Raw genomic sequence first — 18,687 nt, forward strand, 5'->3', positions numbered from 1 at the left:
AGTCCTGTATCGTGATACGCATCGCATCGTGGCCTCTGTATCGTGATACGTATCGTATCGTGGCCTCTGTATCGTGATACGTATCGTATCGTGACTTTGCTGGTGATACACAGCCCTACAGTCTATGAGTGTTGACTCTGAGGCTACTTTCTCGAAAACAAAGGTTAGACCTATTACAGTTATTCACCGTATATAGTAAGGAAATTTACTGTAAATCATTTAACAGGTTTTTACTGTGGCATTTCTACAGTCTTTTATTCAAATGAAATGTGTTTGAAGTATTAATATATTAAAAACATTAGTTTGTAAACTTAATTAGCAGTTGGCCAATGGGGTCATATGATGCGATTTCAATTTTTCCTTTCTCTTTGAAAAACTTTTTATGCAACAAGCTCTTGGTGCATAAAGAAGATCTGTAAAGTTGCAAAGACTAAAGTCTCAAGTCCAAAGAGATATTCTTTATAAAAGTTAAGAGTCAACCACGCCTACCTAAAACGGCTCATTCTAACACGCCCCCACATGTCTACGTCACGATGTGGGAAGATTTGCATAACACCGCCCAAATGTTCACACAAAGAAAGAAGGCATAACTTTTATTCACGCTGTAGTATTGTTGCCGCCGCTGTCATGTCGTGAATTCAACCCAAATATTCAGATGTGTGCAGCACACTTTATGGAGGACTGTTTCCTGATCCTGGTAGAGTAGACTACAATGCAGGCTGTTCTGACTCACGTACGTAAGTACGTTTTTTATATTCAAAAATTTGCCACTGACGATTCAAATGCAAGTTTTGAGCGCTTGTTGTTTGTCATTTCTCCGATCACAAATGCAGACATGGTTTTATGTTTACGCGGCACGATGCAACCCAACGCGTAAAAAGACAGTATAAGTCATTATAATACATAATTATGTCCCCACTGGATGCAACAAATGCCTCGTTTATAATGGATTTTAATGTTTTTGTCTCGTCGCTCCGGCCGGACACGGCATCAACACAGTATGGTGAGGGGCGTAACATTTCCGTCACACGCTTGAGGTATTCGGCCAATCACAACGCACTGGATAGCTGGCCAATCAGAGCACACCTCGCTTTTCAGACCGATGAGCTTTGTAAAAATCGACGTGTTTCAGAAAGGCGGGGCATAGAGGAGAAACAATAATGTACAGTATGTGGAAAATAATGTTTTTTGAACCTTAAACCGCATAAACACATTTCATTACACCAAATACACAATGTTCTTTTTAGCAACATCATATGACCCCTTTAAGGAAGTCAGTTTCTAAAAATGAAATTAGTTCAGTTTTAATTTAGTCCACGGTATCTGTACAGTAAAATACTGTAAACTAGATTACAGTAAAGAACTGCACAATTAACAGTAAATTACTGACAACAATGTTGTTATATATACAATTATTTACAGGGCAAGGTTTTAAAGTGCACTGTTAACAATTTTCCTGTATTTTTACAGTAAGTTACTGGCAGCACGGTTGACAGTAAGTTACTGTATTTTGGTTTTACAGCAATGTACTGTAATGCAACTTTACAGTCCATAAAACAGTGTACTGTATAACTACAAAACAGTATTGTACTGTATTTTTACAGTACTTTGTAATTTTTGTTTCTACTGTATATATATTGTGTGTGTGTGTGTGTGTGTAGTTGGAATAGTACATACATATAGTTTGTAAAATTGTGATACTACTATTCTTCAGAATAACATTACAAATCAAAAGGCAATCCAAACATATTTACAAAAGTATTTTTATTTAAACATTTCAAAATATTTTAGTACTGTGTTTACTACCCAGAGTACAGTGCACCAACAATTTACAGCCATGAAATTAAGTTTTAAGATTAAGATCATGAAGATTAAGTTTGCAAGAATATAAATGAAACAAATATATGCATTTCGAGGGTTAGATTGGGAATCATTGTCCTAAGAAAAAAATTGATTTATTTTAAAACTACCTTAAAAACTAGCAAACACAACAAAAAGCTTCTCACAAACATTGCCCCAAGATGTAGGGCATGTGGGTGGTGGCAAACAGACCTTCTCTGTGAAGACCTCCATTTAAACATGATTTTTGGATTGCATAAAGCTTTTGCCATACGGTGCTGGTGGTCATCACTCTGCACCACTGTCCTGATCTTCTGCTCACTCTCTGTCTGCCAGTACATTTCTTCCCATCAGTGGTGAACCTGAAACACAGTCACGAAACACACACACACAAAGACAAAACCTGTTATCCACATCACCAATAAAGATTAACAGACAGCATGGAGAAAATAGTTAATAAAAATTCTGTAGCATTGATGAAAAATAAATAAATTCAGTTGAATTCAAAAGTTTACATACACCTTGCATAATCTGCAAAATGTTCATTATTTTACCAAAATAAGAGGGATTATACAAAATGCATGTTATTTTTTATTTAGTACTGAGCTGAGTAAGATATTTCACATAAAATGTTTACATATAGTCCACAAGAGAAAATAATAGTTGAATTTATAAAAATGACCCCGTTCAAAAGTTTACATCCCCTTGATTCTTAATACCAGAGATGGGACTTTCAAGTCACAAGCAAGCCTCAAGTTAAATCCCAATTCCTCAAAGAGTTAAAGTTAATGAGATAATTTAGTGACTAATTAATTGACGATTGTGCATTAGTAATGAACACCTGTTGTTAACAATCAACATCATTGAAGAAAAGAGAAACACAAGAACTACAACTGACTTCAGCCACAGCCTTGGATGAAATCAACTGAAAAAAAAAAAAACACACACACATGATGCCATCATAATTGTGGTCAAGGTTTGCTTTAGTTGGTCTCTTGACCCTTTTATTAACTATCTTTTAAAATATTTGTGCATTGTTGAATCAAACCTTGAAGTAGCATATTAACTTATACGTTCTGCTTATAACTCATGATGAACAAACATGCAGAAAGTGATCTTTCTTTGGTTCATTGACTGACATTCAGCTATTACTAAACTGGAAAAAAAAAAAAAGGTCTGGGTGAAGTCAAGGGTCAAGAGCCCAACTAAAGCAAACACTGATCTCTGTGATGGTGGTATCATTTTAACCAATAAAACATCAACATCTGATCTTCTGTAATTCTCAATAACAGCAGGTGTTCATCACTAATGCACAATCATTTAATTAGTCACTTAATTATCTCATTAACCTTAACTCTTTGAGGACTTGGGATTTGACTTGAGACTTGCTTGTGACTTGAAAGTTCCACCTCTGCTGCATGACTGATGTATGCAGGGTTTTATTTATTTATTTATTTAAATATTCATCAGCTTGTTAACTGATCACAGAGGCATCATGCCCATTCAAACCCGTGGGGGCATGTGCCCTTTCAGCTTTTTGAGTCAATTGGATTTTGAATGCAGCATCCAAACGATAAAAAAAATTGCTGAATAATATTTTTTATATTTCATACAATCACACCGGCATGATTAGAACATTAAGTGCGGCACAGCATCAGCTGCTAACTGATGCACACATTAAATCTGTGTTCGCTGTCTAAATCACATGATTCTGTTGAGCTTTTTAAATGCAGTGACCAATCAGAGGCGTTCACTTATGCCGAGTTCACACTGCACGATTTTCAAACTCGTCGGATCGCCATTGTTTTCACACTGCGTGACTATCTGGGGTAGCATTCAGTTGCTGCTGTGTTCACATTGCACGATGGATCGGCGACAGGGGGTTTCACACTGCATGACTTCACAATAGGAAGAATCGCCGACAGCTCCAGATATTTAGCATGCCAAATATTTCACGTGCGTCGGTGACGATTCCCTCAGATCGCGTCTTTGATAATTCACACTGCATGATTGTCACTCGTGTGAAGGAGCACCGATTTGCCTCCGATTTCGGGCATTTGTGAATTGTGAATTGTGGCCAAAAATTTGTATTTTACCCCCGAACGCGATTTTTACTGGGGGACCCCCTCGAAAGCAATTGGGCTATTTTCAGGCTAGTTTTGAGTAGTAATTGGGCGGGGTTTGTAGCGAATACCTGGCAACCCTGCACCAGACAGAGCTGTCGGCGATTCTTCCTATTGTGAAGTCATGCAGTGTGTAACCTCCTGTCTTCGTTCCATCGTGCAGTGTGAACACAGCAACAACTGAATGCTACCCCAGATAGTCACGCAGTGTGAAAACAACGGCGATCCGACGAGTTTGAAAATCGTGCAGTGTGAACTCGGCATTAAGTGATCATAATGAGTTTTTGAGAGTGCTTAAAAATGTTCTTTGATAATGTAAATTTTCTTTGCTTTCTTCTGAAAGTGTTGTAATTAGTAAATTACACTGTTTTTATTATTATCATGATTATTATTATTATTATTAAATTCAGATTAAATACAAAGTCAGTCGTATTAAAAATATTTTATGGCATAGCACTGGTACTTAAGTAAAAAGATGGGTTTTTATGCGTACTTAATAGATTACACTATTACACTGTAAAAAGTGATTTTTTTTTTACTTGTAAATAAAGATAGCATTTTTAAGTACATTTTACAAACAAATCCTATTTTGTCTTTTTTATTTCAAAATGTCACGTTTAATTCAATAAGCTACTTTTGTTTTCATTTGTTATGCTTAAATGCATAAGTAAATTCAAATGGAACTGGCATTTACTTAGTGTTTTGTCATCTAATGAACTTATGCAAAAAAAATGACAAACGCAAGTAAAACTTACTCCACGAAGCCAGGCAATCTATGCGCATGCATTCTTGGTTCTGAAGTGGCATGCAGAGGCAGAGGAAAGCAATGGAAATTTTTCTTGAAGACTGATATGATTTTTACACAGTAAGTTATGAAATATTTGTTTATTGGTCAATTTAGTCATGCTGTAAAAAAAAATGCTGTAAAACTTGCCATATTCTGACAGTAACATACACAGTAAAATCCTGAGTGTTAAATTAACACTGCTCGGAGCATATATGGTCCCACTCTAAAAGAGTGTTAAAGTAACACTGAATCAGTGTTAAAGTTAATGAGATAATTATGTTATTAATTAAGTTCTGATTGATCATTAGTAATGAACACTCGCCTGTTAACAGGCAGAATCACTGAAGAAACGAGAAACACAAGAAGTACAACTGACTTCAGCCACTAGATGAAATCAACTGAAACAAAAGACATTAAATCTCTGAAGATCTCAGCAGAAGATAATTAAACAACTCCACAAACAGCATCACCAGCTTCACACATTACTAACCAGTTTGACTTTTTTTGTCATGCATCAAAACATTTCTTATTAAGAATTAACAGAGGTTTAGATGTTAATGTTTATTGAAAATAATACAATTTGAAGACACCGTTGTGGAGATAAGCATTTGCTTTAGTTGGGCTCTTGACCCTTGACTTTCTAACACTAGTTTTTCTCTGGTTGCTGTAACTGTGTTTATGAAATGCATTTATTATGGCAATAAAAACAAGGAGAAAATGTTACCAGGTTATATTGGCTGTTTTTTGATACTGTTGTAGTTATCATGCATAGCCTGATTCACTGATGTCATCAATGGTTGTGTGTAATTTAATTTATATTGTTGAGCACAACTGCATCTTAAAAAAAATACGGAGCTTTTAAAAACAATTTGCACACCAGTTTAGAACATCTGCGCTGTTTAGACACACAGACATCAAGGATCAGCATATGAATCTCAACAATGGTGACGATCATCAGACAGATTCATGTTGCAGTGCATTCTGGGTGCACCAATCATAACTCATGCATTGCGACATGAATAAATTATGCCACTGCATTGTTTTAGGATTTTCTTTTATTCTTACTATTTGCTTATATTTAGTCACCATCGCTGAGATTCACATGCTGATTCTTCATGTCTATGAGTGACAGAATTGAAACCTCTTTATGAGCCATAGATCTCAAATTGTCTCATATCATAGAACTGCAATAACACACATCATTAAATCACTACAGATTTAGATAAAATGCAATCAGAAACGACTTCATCATAAGTCTCTCGTCATCACATATGTGCTTTATGAACACAATTGTAACAGCCAAAAAAAAACTTATGTTTAACAAGTCAAGAGGCAACTAAAGCAAACACTATTCACCAAAACGGTAAGTTGAAAAAAAAATCTAAACCTTAATTCTCAATAAAGAACTTCTGTTTTAGATCCTCCAGAAATAAAGTCTAACTGGTTAGTAATGTGTGAAGTTGGTGTTGCTGTTTGTGGATTTGTTGTTTTCGAGAAAATGGCCTTCTGCAGTAATGGGAAGTAACAGCGTTCAGAGTCGACACTCAGAGGCTGTGTTTCAAATCACACCCTACACCCTCATTTACTATTCCCTACATGAGTTTACTAATATAGTCCACCTGACAGAGAGAATGAAAACTAATGAGTGAATTCAGTTGTTTAATCAGATCTCGAGAGATTTAATGTCTTTTATTTAGTTTGATTTCATTGGCTGTGGCTGAAGTCAGTTGTAGTTCTTGTGCTTCTCCTTTCTTCAGTGGCTACGTTTACATGCAACCAAATAATCCATTTGTAATCGGATTGATGGCTCATTCTGTTCGATCGGATTGAAGGGGGTGGTTTATTCCTTTTCTAATACGATTGAGAGTGCATGTAAACACTCGATCGGATTGAACCCCGAAACTGAAAGAACTGCGCATGTGCAATGATGCAGAAATAGCGTAATGACGTATGACGCACGGAACGAGCGGTTCTTCCTTTTGAATAAAGTGTTGTATAAATGCGTGTCCTGTAATCAATCGGAATGAATTCCATCTGATTGAACCAAAAATTGTGCATGTAAACGTAGCCAGTGATTCTGCTTGTTAACAGCAGCTGTTCATCACTAATGCTCAATCATCACTTAATTAATCACATAATTATCTCATTAACTTTAACACTGCTTCAGTGTTACTCTAACGCTGTAGTGTGGACACATTATGTGTTCATTTAAAACTGAGGATTTTGCTGTGGGGTTTAAAGGGTTAAAGATGTAAGATGAAAAAAAAAAACTGCATGAAATGTAATTTAACAGTAATAAATTGTAATTAATTTACGGCAAACAAAAGTGTAAAAACCAGTTATTTACTGGCAAACCGTGCTGCCAGTAAATGACTGTTAATTCAAAGAAAAAAAAACAGCAATATACTGTAAAACGTAAGTCTGATTAACTAAACGAAAAAAGTTATTTTCACTGAAATATTAGTGAAGGTCCATAGAAAAAAGTTAGGCAAAGTCATGAACTGATAGTGAGAGTAAATATTTAACTGAACTTTATTAATGTGTTTTTGCACAAGAGAGATAATTAATTAATGTAGTTTTGTGGGTCGCCATTGTGCTGGAGAGTAGAGCTTGTGCTTCAGTCAATGATGAGCCTCAAACACTGATGTTCTGCTGCTTTATTTAAAACCAGTATCTGTGGAGTTGCTGATACAGTGATGATCTCTGTGTTAAGTGTTTCAGCACATACATGTGTGCTATAGCTCATCGGTTCCCAACAGGGGGGTCCCGGCCCACAAGGGGGCCTCAGCAGAGCGATAATATCATTAAATGTGAAGGGGGGGCCCTAAAATATTTTCTTGGGAAAAAGGGGGTCTCAGACAAAAAAAGGTTGGGAACCACTGCTATAGCTGACAATGAACTGCAACGATATGAATTAAAGTCATGCTTTTAGTTATTTTAATATTACCCATTAAGTGTTTGCTGTTTTATACTAAGAAATATTTTTTGTCAGTGGTAAGTTCACAGTACTAACACCGTATGAATAATAATTTTTAAACTCTAACTGTTTGAAGCAATCAGAGCTGAGTTAATTTCCATAGGATTATGGTAGCATACTGTAAAAATGAAGCAACCCTGCTGCCCCTGTTGCCAGTAAATTACTGTTATTTAACAGCACAATTTTTACGGTGTATTTATAAGCATTACTTAAGTACAACTTACAAAGAGTCAATCAATTTTACTTGGAATTCCCAAGTAAACTTGTTTAAGTTAACTTAAAAATTTATATTTAATGCTACTAATAATTATGTTTAGGCTTTTACTTGGCAAATTTGTAAATTTAGCCTTTTCTGAGTGAAAATTGTTTCCAAGCTTTTTTCAAGTAAATCCTAGTAGCCTATATATGTCAATAAAGATCTTGAAAATTGATAAAGCAATAAGCCCCAAGAAGCTAAGGCATTGCGTCGTGCTTAACAATGCCCCTTAGCTGTTGTAAATTAACTGTAAACCACAGTTTCACGGGGTTTATTGCTTTTATAAAATGGTTATTCCATATACATAGTAAGGTTTCACAAAATAAAACAGAGCAAATAAAGTGTAATGATATTAATAAAAACATTATTATAAAACGGATAGTTCTGGTCCTTGATTCTGATTGGTTGAGCCGTGTTCAAAGCTGTTGTAAATTACTATTCTGTTAAATTCAATTCAATCCACAAGCCACTCACTTTCATGTCTTTAGAGAGTAGTTGAATTTACATGTTGTACTCTTACTCTGACTGCATTACATAACAGCTTGCTGCATAGCTGCCATTGAATAGTCCATAGATCAAGATCAAATAACATGGTGGTTATGCACTTATTGTTTTTTTCGGGTGGCTAGAGTGAAGGCAGGGGGCGGGGGCGGGGGTTTGCAGTTGCTCGTCATGCTTGTCATGTGACAGGCAGCAGCCATATACACTGTTTTTTTTTTTTAATTCATCCAATTAATGTTTTCATTCATCCAATTAAAAAAAAAAGGATTGGTTCACATCACATCATGTTTTATTAAGTCCAAATCTTTTTGTTCGTTTTACTTGTATTTTTAAAAATGTGAAATAATTTTTGATTTCTGTTTGATTAAACAAACTGAACTGACTTGAATTGACTTTCTTTAACTAGAAAAATATACTTTGTGCCAGGTTTTATAAAATAGTTTTCATAGACATAGAAAATAATATTTATTCAAGTTATTTATTTTTATTGGCTCAAGTTATAAAATATATCTATATTTTATAACTTGAGCCAATAAAAAATAAATAACTTTTATTTATTTTTATGTATTTTAAATAACATATGGTATTTAACTTAAATAACATCTGTGAACCATTACCCTAAATGTTTTTAATTGGATGAATAAAAACATTAATTGGATGAATGAAAACATTTTTTTCAGTGTAGGCTATATATAAGTATAACTGATATAGGCTCATGTTTTATTTATTTATTTATTCCTTTTTATTTGAAATATTCCCAAACGTGTTAACTATATCATGAAATATCTTGATTCTCAAATATGTGTAAGTAAATGCATTTTGCACCTTTATAGATGATGTTAGTTGATCTATAATGGGTGATGGGCAAAGTAGCCTGAAGACTCACAATTAACTATAATAGAAAAATAAATATATTCAACAAACGATCAAAAATGTATTTTTATATCAGATTGCAGAGGCTTAGTTTCATGTTACTGTACAGTTATGTTTTTTGGAGGTGTACAGGAAATGTTATTTTTCTATGACATTGCAGAGGGTTATTTTTCATTTTATACAGTTTATACTTGTACAGTCATACAGTTTTGTTTTTTGCATCTTGAAATAAATATGTCTGTTCTGTATCACTCTGTTTGTTTGTTTCATTTTTCTGTTTAGAAGATAGCTGAGCCTTTAAATCGCTTATGTAAAAGCTTTTACGAGGCATTTTTAGATGAGCTCACAAAAATAGTTAACTGACAACTAGTACAGGTTTTATAACTACCTGAATTAATCATGAATTACAGTAAGAATACGTGTTAATAAAGCATTTACTAACACACTGTGTAACTATTACTATGTCTAAATAATATGTATAAATGTGCATTTAAATAGTTTATTAATCATTTAGTTAGACTTTCTAACTTGTTAATAATATAATGCTTAAATTAGAAATGATAAAATGATCATTAATAAATTATGAAAATACAAGTACTAAAAACATTATAGATATGCTTATAAATCAAGAACAAAGCATTTATTAAAGCTGCATTTATAAACTACTTACTACTGTCTATTAATGTAGGGATAATGCTTAATAAAGAATGAATTGACTATTTACTAATGCTTAACTAATGACTCATAGCATGCAATTATTAAAAATGGTTACCAAGATAAGTTAAGAGAATAAAGTGCTCAAGTTTTTTATCTCTCAATTATCTAACAGTTGTGTCAGGAATGTTATTCCTAGAATCCTTTCACCAGTTATATACTCTTCAATAGACTGTTTGTAAATACAATTGTCTCTTTTCCTTAGATTGTCAGCTTCTACCTGGAAATAACTTTACAACAGAGTGCAACATTCCAGGAAATTTTATGTGCAGCGATGGTGAATGTATTCCTGGAGGTTGGCAGTGTAACGGCTTTCCAGACTGCTTCGACAAGAGTGACGAGAAGGGATGCCGTAAGTCTTACTTTCCCTGCACACTAGAGTCCACACAGAGCTGAAGAAATTTTCATCTTTAAAAATCTCACAAAAATATAGCATAAGTAACAAGTAGCTTAATATTTAATTGGTGATTTTTGGCATTAGCTGTAAGAAGTAAGTGATGTAGCAGAATTAATAGTACAATGTAGGCATATGTCAAACACGGATACCACCGTGTATCGTGTTTTCTCACGACTGGGCACCAGAATGCAGTGGATCGCAAAGGTGAGGTGAGTCAGATGACTGTTTCCTTGTATTATTTTGCAGCACCAGCTAAGGACTCTAACTTTAACAATTAATCAAGAATGATTGTTGAATAAATGTAAATTGGAGTGAGTTTGTTATGTGACCAGTCTGAAGGATTTGTGAGATACAGTATCGATTGCTTGTAACTTGTAGAGCATCTACTGTAATATCAACAAAAGTGTAATAAAAGGGTAAACAGCTACTAAATGAAAACCATTAATGTATAAGGAAGTAAAATGCATAAGATTTATAATTGCAAGGTGACTAAGTTGGATGTTACCATAGCAGTTACACATAATTGTATGGAAAGATAAAACTGTTGTTTCTCTGGAACTAATAAGGAAAACCTGAATTATTCAACAAATAAAACAAATGATTATTTGTAATTAACTGGCATCAGGTATACAAAATCTAATGCAAAGTAGAACATTATATACTGACAATGCACACTAATTTCAAGGTCTCCGAAAAGGGGTTTGGAAAAGTTATATTTACGTTCCACTAAAGCTCGAGACACACTGAACGATTTTCAGCTGCCCCAGTCGAAAGAATGGCATTGTGAAACAATCGTGTCGCAGTGTGTTTGCTGCTACGATCCACGTTTACTGACCAACCAATAAAGACGTGACATGAAATCAACGCAACATAGCGCTAAAACATAAAACTGCTTACCTCAAGCTCTTATCCCTTCCTCTTTTGCCGCTTTGTTTTTTTTCAGCACACATAAAATCTACAACTGTCAACATGTTATTCATCATGCTCTTTTTGTTAACATGCTGATGACGTTTTATTCTTCTATAGAAACGTGCGTCATATCGTACGAGTTAATAGGTGTCATCATTGTACAGTCTACATACATGTCCTATCCAAGTTTATTAGATCCATGTCACACAGTGTGATCTGCAATTATGCAGATATAGAATTTTAGACTTGCTAAAATTGTGCAGTGTGTAGAGGACTTTAGTCATGTAATGAGTCCAATGATGGCAGATGTATTCCACTAGTTGTGCTGGAAAGGAGTTGGATTCCATTTAAAGTCTTGAACACAAGGCACTGTGGAATGTTGAACTCCTAGAGCACAGAGAAGGTCTTTGTTTTGGACAGGCAGATCAAAGAGCCTTGAAAGTGAATGTTCTGAAGTTTGTGCACAACAGATGCAGGATCCCTGAAGAGAAAAATCTGAAGTTGGTGCAGAAGGTCCTGAAAATACGGGCATAGGCTTTTTTTTTTCTTTTCCTGCTTTTCTTCATTTTTGTTCTCAGTTCTTTTTTTACAGACAGAATCTGAAAGATGAGATTTTGTTTCTTATCAAACTTAACAAAACACAAAGCTTGTTGTGATTATTGGAGGATTATTGGACGGGAGGTAATGTATAGTGATAATGTATGAAGTTTTATTCTCATATATCAACTGAAACAGCATAGACTAAAAAAAATAAATTAAGACTAGATGTCTATACGTTAAGATGAAGATATATAAAACTAGAAGTTTTCAATTAAATTCAGCAAATGCAGTGGTTAAAACAACACTGTATTTGTTTCGTACATGCATACCAAACCAAAAGATCACTACAGAAAATGTTCTGTTTGAATTACACCTCTAGACAACATTTAAAACACCAAAACAGCACTTACCCGAAGATAAGTGTGTCTTGGCAAAAGCTGTTGTTGTAAAGAGAGAGCAGAGAGGGAACAGTCACATTTTCAGTAATCCACAAATAGGAATTCAAGGGAAAATGCAAAGCAACTAATAGCAGTGTTGAATAGGCCAAGATGTAGATTGCCACAAACCTGCCGCACATGACTATAGCAAGTTGTGTGTCTTTCCGAGTAAAAACCAAGAGCCAGATTACTAAATGGGACAAAAAAAAATGTGTGCACAATCCCATACTAGCGCCAATGGGGGTGGAAAGTTCTGCGGGTGATTTTGTAATTATTTTTAAACAAAACAAATTCAAGATAGATTTAAACATTCATGATATTTTCGTTTAGATGGTCTGATGCACATATGTACACCACACTGATCCTCACAAACTTTTTCTAAGCACGCTCTTTCGGTGAGCATCTGTTATAAAACACTCGCTGTATATTAATTTTGACAACTATGTGAATATACTGAAGTGCTTAAGCAGAAATATGACACTACTGGAACTTCAAACCGGACTGGCTTGTATGGTTAGATGAAACTAAAAAAATAGCTTTTTAGCAGAAAACACTGAAGATGGGTTTGGTGCACACAGGGATAAAAAATGTACCCCATGTGTACAATTAAATATACTGCTGTATCTTTAATGTTGTAAGCCTATTATTTCTGCCAGAGATCCTGGACATCTTGTTCAGATAGATGGCATCATGAATTCTATCAAATACCAACAGATAAAAAATTAAAAACTGACTGTCCATGCTAGAAATCTTATAATGGGCCAAGGATTAAATCTTACAACAGGACGATGATCCAAAAACAAACATCAAAATCAAAACAAAAATGGGTCACTGAAACAAAACCAAGCTTCTGCAATGTTCCCTGACCTGAACCCTATAGAAAATGAGTGGGATGAAAGATAGAGGAGAAGAACCAACATGGACCAGGAGTTCTGAAGGGTCTGGAGAAATTCTGTATGAAGGAATGGTCTCTGATCTCTTGTCAGATATTCTCTAAACTTATCAGGCATTACAGGTGAAGACTCAGAGTTGTTATCTTGGCTAATGCTGGGTACACACTAAATGATTTTTAAAATCTTATAAGATTTTCAAAATGTGTGAGACCACAAACATGAGGACAAAAAATCCTAGATTTAACGGTTTTGCTCCTATACTGTGTGGTGTGCCGCGATGTGACAAAGACAGCACACCACACACCAACAGATTTTCAACCAGAGTCCCGACTGTGAACATGGGAAATCTTGCAAAATCTCTCGAGACTTGAGAATAAACATGGTGGATGATAGGCAGAAAGAAATTGTGATGATAGTGTTTGGAATGATTTTGACAGAAAATGGACACGTTGTATAAACAATCGACAAGCTGATCCTCCATCTCTGCTGTCCAAATCCTTTTGTGCTGCACCATGACTTCGTTTCTTATGCTTCCGTCTTCTGTCAGCTTCTGTCATATTCTGATCGGGTATTGTTTTGTTTCACATGATAATCTCCAGATCGTATGCGAGCTTGTCCTCGGGGTTTCCCCCACACATCAGGATTTCTGGTCGTAAATATTCAAAATGTTGAATATTTGCGATTTGCGATCGGGGTGCCTCTGACATTCTTCCGAGCAGATTCAATCACTCTTAACCAGTGTTGGGCAAGTTACTCTGAAAATGTAATTAAATTACTGATTACTCCTTTTAAAAGTAATCACGTTACTGTTCTGATTACTTTATTTCAAAAGTAATTAGTAATGTTACATTACTAGTTACATTACTTTTTTCTCCATGAAATTCATGAAATCCCAGCATACACACTCCCGATAAGTATTTGTTATTAAAGCATCAACATTCACAGAACACCAGTCAACAATTTGATCTCACAATGATGCCACCATGAGCTCACATGATTCTCATGGTGTGGTCACAATGTGTGTGTCACAGTGAGCTAAAAGTGTAACCACACAGCGCACTCACTGTGTGCTCATACTATGTTCGCAACGTGAGGTCACTGCACACTCACTGTTTGCTCATACTGTGGACACAATTTGAGGTCACTGCACACTCACTGTGCGCTCATACTGTGGTCGCAATGTGAGGTCACTGCACACTCACTGTGCGCTCATACTGTGGTCACAATGTGAGGTCACTGCACACTCACTGTGTCCTCATACTGTGGTCAATGTGAGGTCACTGCACACTCACTGTGCGCTCATACTGTGGTCACAATGTGAGGTCAATGCACACTCACTGTGCGCTCATACTGTGGTCACAATGTGAGGTCACTGCACACTCACTATGTGCTCATACTGTGGTTAGTGTGAGGTCACAGCACACTCACTATGCGCTCATACACTCTAAAAAAAAAAGGTTCTTCAGCGGTTCTTTGGAGTGGTTAAGGTGCTATATAGCACCACTACCATATAAAGAACCTATTAAGCCCCTGTATGGTTATTCAGCGGTTCTTTGGAGTCGATGAGGTGCTATATAGCACCATACCGTAAAACCTCTAAGCCCCTGTATAGTTCTTTAAAAGTTCTTTAACTCTCTCTTAGTCTCTTAGTTTAGTTGGGGAAAGGGTTAAAACAACATTAAAATACAGTCTATTTCTTGAAGATATAATTTTTTTTTGTCCCCAGGTCACTGCACACTCACTGTGCGCTCATACTGTGGTGGCAATGTGAGGTCACAGCACACTCACTGTGCGCTCATACTGTGGTCGCAATGTGAGGTCACAGCACACTCACTGTGCGCTCATACTGTGGTCGCAATGTGAGGTCACAGCACACTCACTGTGCGCTCATACTGTGGTCGCAATGTGAGGTCACAGCACACTCACTGTGCGCTCATACTGTGGTCGCAATGTGAGGTCACAGCACACTCACTGTGCGCTCATACTGTGGTCGCAATGTGAGGTCACAGCACACTCACTGTGCGCTCATACTGTGGTCGCAATGTGAGGTCACAGCACACTCACTGTGCGCTCATACTGTGGTCGCAATGTGAGGTCACAGCACACTCACTGTGCGCTCATACTGTGGTCGCAATGTGAGGTCACAGCACACTCACTGTGCGCTCATACTGTGGTCGCAATGTGAGGTCACAGCACACTCACTGTGCGCTCATACTGTGGTCGCAATGTGAGGTCACAGCACACTCACTGTGCGCTCATACTGTGGTCGCAATGTGAGGTCACAGCACACTCACTGTGCGCTCATACTGTGGTGGCAATGTGTGTGTGTGTTCATATTGTAAGCTCAACATGTGAGACCACTGTCATATCATTGTGTTAAACTCATTCTGTTAGTTTAGTGTGAGTTAACGGTGACCTAAAATTTCTCTAATATTGGCCAGTAATATCACAAACATGTAGAATTTCATCTTTTATTTCCTTCCAAGTATTTCTACAATTCAGTTTCCTTGTTTATTTTGATTTATTTTCAGTTTGGTGTTTGCATTTGACACAAACATTTCAATTTGACATACATTCTGCTTTTGGTGTCATTTTGGTGACTCCTTTTTGATTCTTAACTTCTATTTCTTTGTCCTTTTGGAAAGACTTGACACATCCTGAAACACAGAGAACAATATGCCATTGCAATCAGTTGCTAACAACCTAACAGGTGAAAATAATGCTTCCATGCTTCCACAAAACATGTTTGTATAGTTATTGAAATATGGTCCCGAGTTAGTAATGTAGTCTAGTAATGACCTGATATGGGAAGTATGTCTTACTTTAACTTACTATATCTTAATTAAATTCGTCCTTCCAGTCCAGTCCTCCTTAGAAAATTAAACAAATATCTCCGTCCTTGGTCATTACTTCCATATGTTACTATATTTTTAACATTATACTTGACTATACCTATTTCCCGTAGCTGATTCTTGAATAGTGATGTTTGATTCTTCTTCTTCTGTTTTATGGTGGGTAGCACCAGCGTTAAGGTGCATTATCACCACCTTCATTGTTGGAGTGTGGACCAAAGTTTACCCATTTCATAAAAGAAACCCTTCATTCTCTTTATCAGTTCTGTACTTTTGAGATAAAGAAATAAGCTCTCTAATCCATAAGTGATTATACTTTTTTTAAGCTTTATTCCTTCCACTCCCACCTTTCTAAGTTCCTTCTTCATTGTTTCTTTTTCATTAAAATACTTTTGACAAACACATAGATGTTCCACTGACTCCTCTTGTGGCAAACATAGAAATCATGATTATAACTTGTGTACCCCCCCCCTTAAAAAAGTAGAGATGCATGTCAGGTTTTATTATTGTTTTATTTACTGCTATTTTATGTACAACTATTCATTTATTTTGATTCAAGGGCATTGTGAAAGACACATAGCACTATCAGGCGCAAGTGGGGCAGCTAGAAAAAGTTTTGGGGTCCTGAACATTCTGCGGTGAGCAAGAAAGAGAGATGTGCCATGTTTGTGCTCTGTTTTGTTTTCGCTTGTTTTGTTTATTAAAGATGAACCTGATCTTCATTTCATTACGCTTGTCTATAGTCTCGTATTTCAAGTGTGCAACACTGCTCACATAATCCTGTTGGATGTTTATTTATTCATTTTAAAGTTTTATTCAACATGTGACCAACCCTTAAACTTGATAACATTTTGATATCCTCACTACTCCTACTTCTCGCTGTATTTTATAAAGATGACGTCCTGTGTTTCCCGTATCCCATTTTTGTTGCCACTCCTTAACGATATATGCTTTAATTATTGCTTTTGCTTCAAATTTGATGTTCGATTTCTGAACAAATTGTTGTTTGAGCCTGTTCATAGGAAGTAACCGAACTGAATTGAACTTTAGTTCCAGGCTGATGACGCAAGACGCACAGCCAAAGTTTGCTGACCGTCGAAGTGTTGAAAGTTTGCAAGGATTACCGTTGATGCCTTATAAAGGAGTTGACGATACTTTGCAAGCCTGAGGCACATACTGGATATATGCTTATATAGCTTACTAATGTTATTAAATAACATTTTATTAAAACCTGCAAAATCCTTTCTGTAGAGAGATGTAAATTCTATATTTTATGTAGAATGTAAATACTATAGATTATTGTATATGCAGATTATATTTTAAGTTGTTACACAAAATCAAGCAGTTTATAAGGTTTATCTCTGCTCACATACTACTCACATGGTGAGGATTACAGTACGAGGATCGTTTGAACTCACAATGAGCTCACATACTACTCACACCGTGAGGATCACAGTACGAGGATCGTTTGAACTCACAATGAGCTCACATACTACTCACACCTTGAGGATCACAGTATGAGGAACGTTTGAACTCACAATGATTTCATATACTACTCACACCGTGAGGATCACAGTATGAGGATCGTTTGAACTCACAATGAGCTCACATACTACTCACACCGTGAGGATCACAGTATGAGGATCGTGTGATGTCACTGTGATCATCGCATGATCTCATGTGTTGACTGGGAATTAATCGTTCATAATGTCTTCAATTCGTGTGTTATAATGAGAGGATTCGTGAACACGCAAATTTCAGCACTGCATTGCTCAACGCTGTAAACACATGTTATAGCCTAAATAGAAACTCTGCATACGCTTGCACCTGTTAATCGTTTATATTTATATTAGTTCATGTTGCTTTTGTGCAATAGATGAATAACAATTTATTTGTTTCAGATATTTTATGTCTAGATATTTCTATTTCGCGGGAGTCCCGTGAATCATTTTATTCTCTCGCATCCCGCGCAGTCACACATTCTGCACTCGCCTATCAAGTCTTATCCCGCGCCGCAGGATCGGGTCTCACGGGAGCAGGTCTCTAATCCACTGGCACTTGACTCGACAGTGCGTGTACAAGGATACTTGTCAAGATAGCCATTGGTATTCACCTGGTGTCTGAGAAGTGTTACGTGCTAGCCCTTTTAGTCTAGAGGTACTGGACCTAGTAGTAACAAACTTTTGGAGAGAGAAAGCACAGGGACCTCTTGTCTCCAGCCCCAATAACACACCTCCAAACAAAATAAAATATTTAACTTTTTATTAAATCATAAGAAAAAGATAAAAAGGAAACATAAGCTTCAGGAGGGGGCAAAGGCCAACACAACAAACAAAAAGATTTCTAACTCAGTTTTAACCATAACTTACCTATACATAAACCAAAAGAAAATAAATAACAAAATGAATTTCCCTATCTCCTTGACTACCCAAATAACCAGGAGAAAAGCAATTAAAGAAAAAGGCACCCACCTCCCTACAAATTTCCTTACAAAATACTTAAATTCTAAACAAACTTACAAGTCTCAAACTAAACCCACAGTAGCACCAATGGTTAGCACTTAATAACAGACAAAGTTATCCAGTGTTG

At 36.1% G+C, this 18,687-nt stretch overlaps 1 protein-coding gene and 2 long non-coding RNA genes across 4 annotated transcripts in view; 2 read left to right on the top strand and 1 right to left on the bottom strand.

Annotated features, from left to right (window-relative positions):
- The window catches only part of ldlrad3 (low density lipoprotein receptor class A domain containing 3), a 101,122-nt gene that overhangs the window by 32,016 nt on the left and 50,419 nt on the right, over positions 1-18,687 (top strand). For both annotated transcript variants that reach the window (XM_016527370.1, XM_016527369.1), the window contains exon 2: positions 10,276-10,422. In XM_016527370.1, the coding sequence (XP_016382856.1) occupies positions 10,276-10,422 (147 nt within the window). The remainder of the gene's footprint in view (positions 1-10,275; positions 10,423-18,687) is intronic.
- Positions 12,738-16,962, top strand: LOC107719837 (uncharacterized). Its single transcript, XR_001637555.1, has 3 exons — positions 12,738-12,748; positions 16,506-16,507; positions 16,703-16,962. It is a non-coding gene; the product is annotated as an uncharacterized LOC107719837 (long non-coding RNA).
- On the bottom strand, positions 16,062-16,581 carry LOC107719835 (uncharacterized). The gene is made up of 3 exons (XR_001637553.1): positions 16,496-16,581; positions 16,199-16,413; positions 16,062-16,116 (listed from the first exon to the last, which is right to left on the bottom strand). It is a non-coding gene; the product is annotated as an uncharacterized LOC107719835 (long non-coding RNA).

This window comes from Sinocyclocheilus rhinocerous, unplaced genomic scaffold (assembly GCF_001515625.1).
Source record: "Sinocyclocheilus rhinocerous isolate Xijiao unplaced genomic scaffold, SAMN03320098_v1.1 scaffold1442, whole genome shotgun sequence".
Classification (NCBI taxonomy): domain Eukaryota; kingdom Metazoa; phylum Chordata; class Actinopteri; order Cypriniformes; family Cyprinidae; genus Sinocyclocheilus; species Sinocyclocheilus rhinocerous.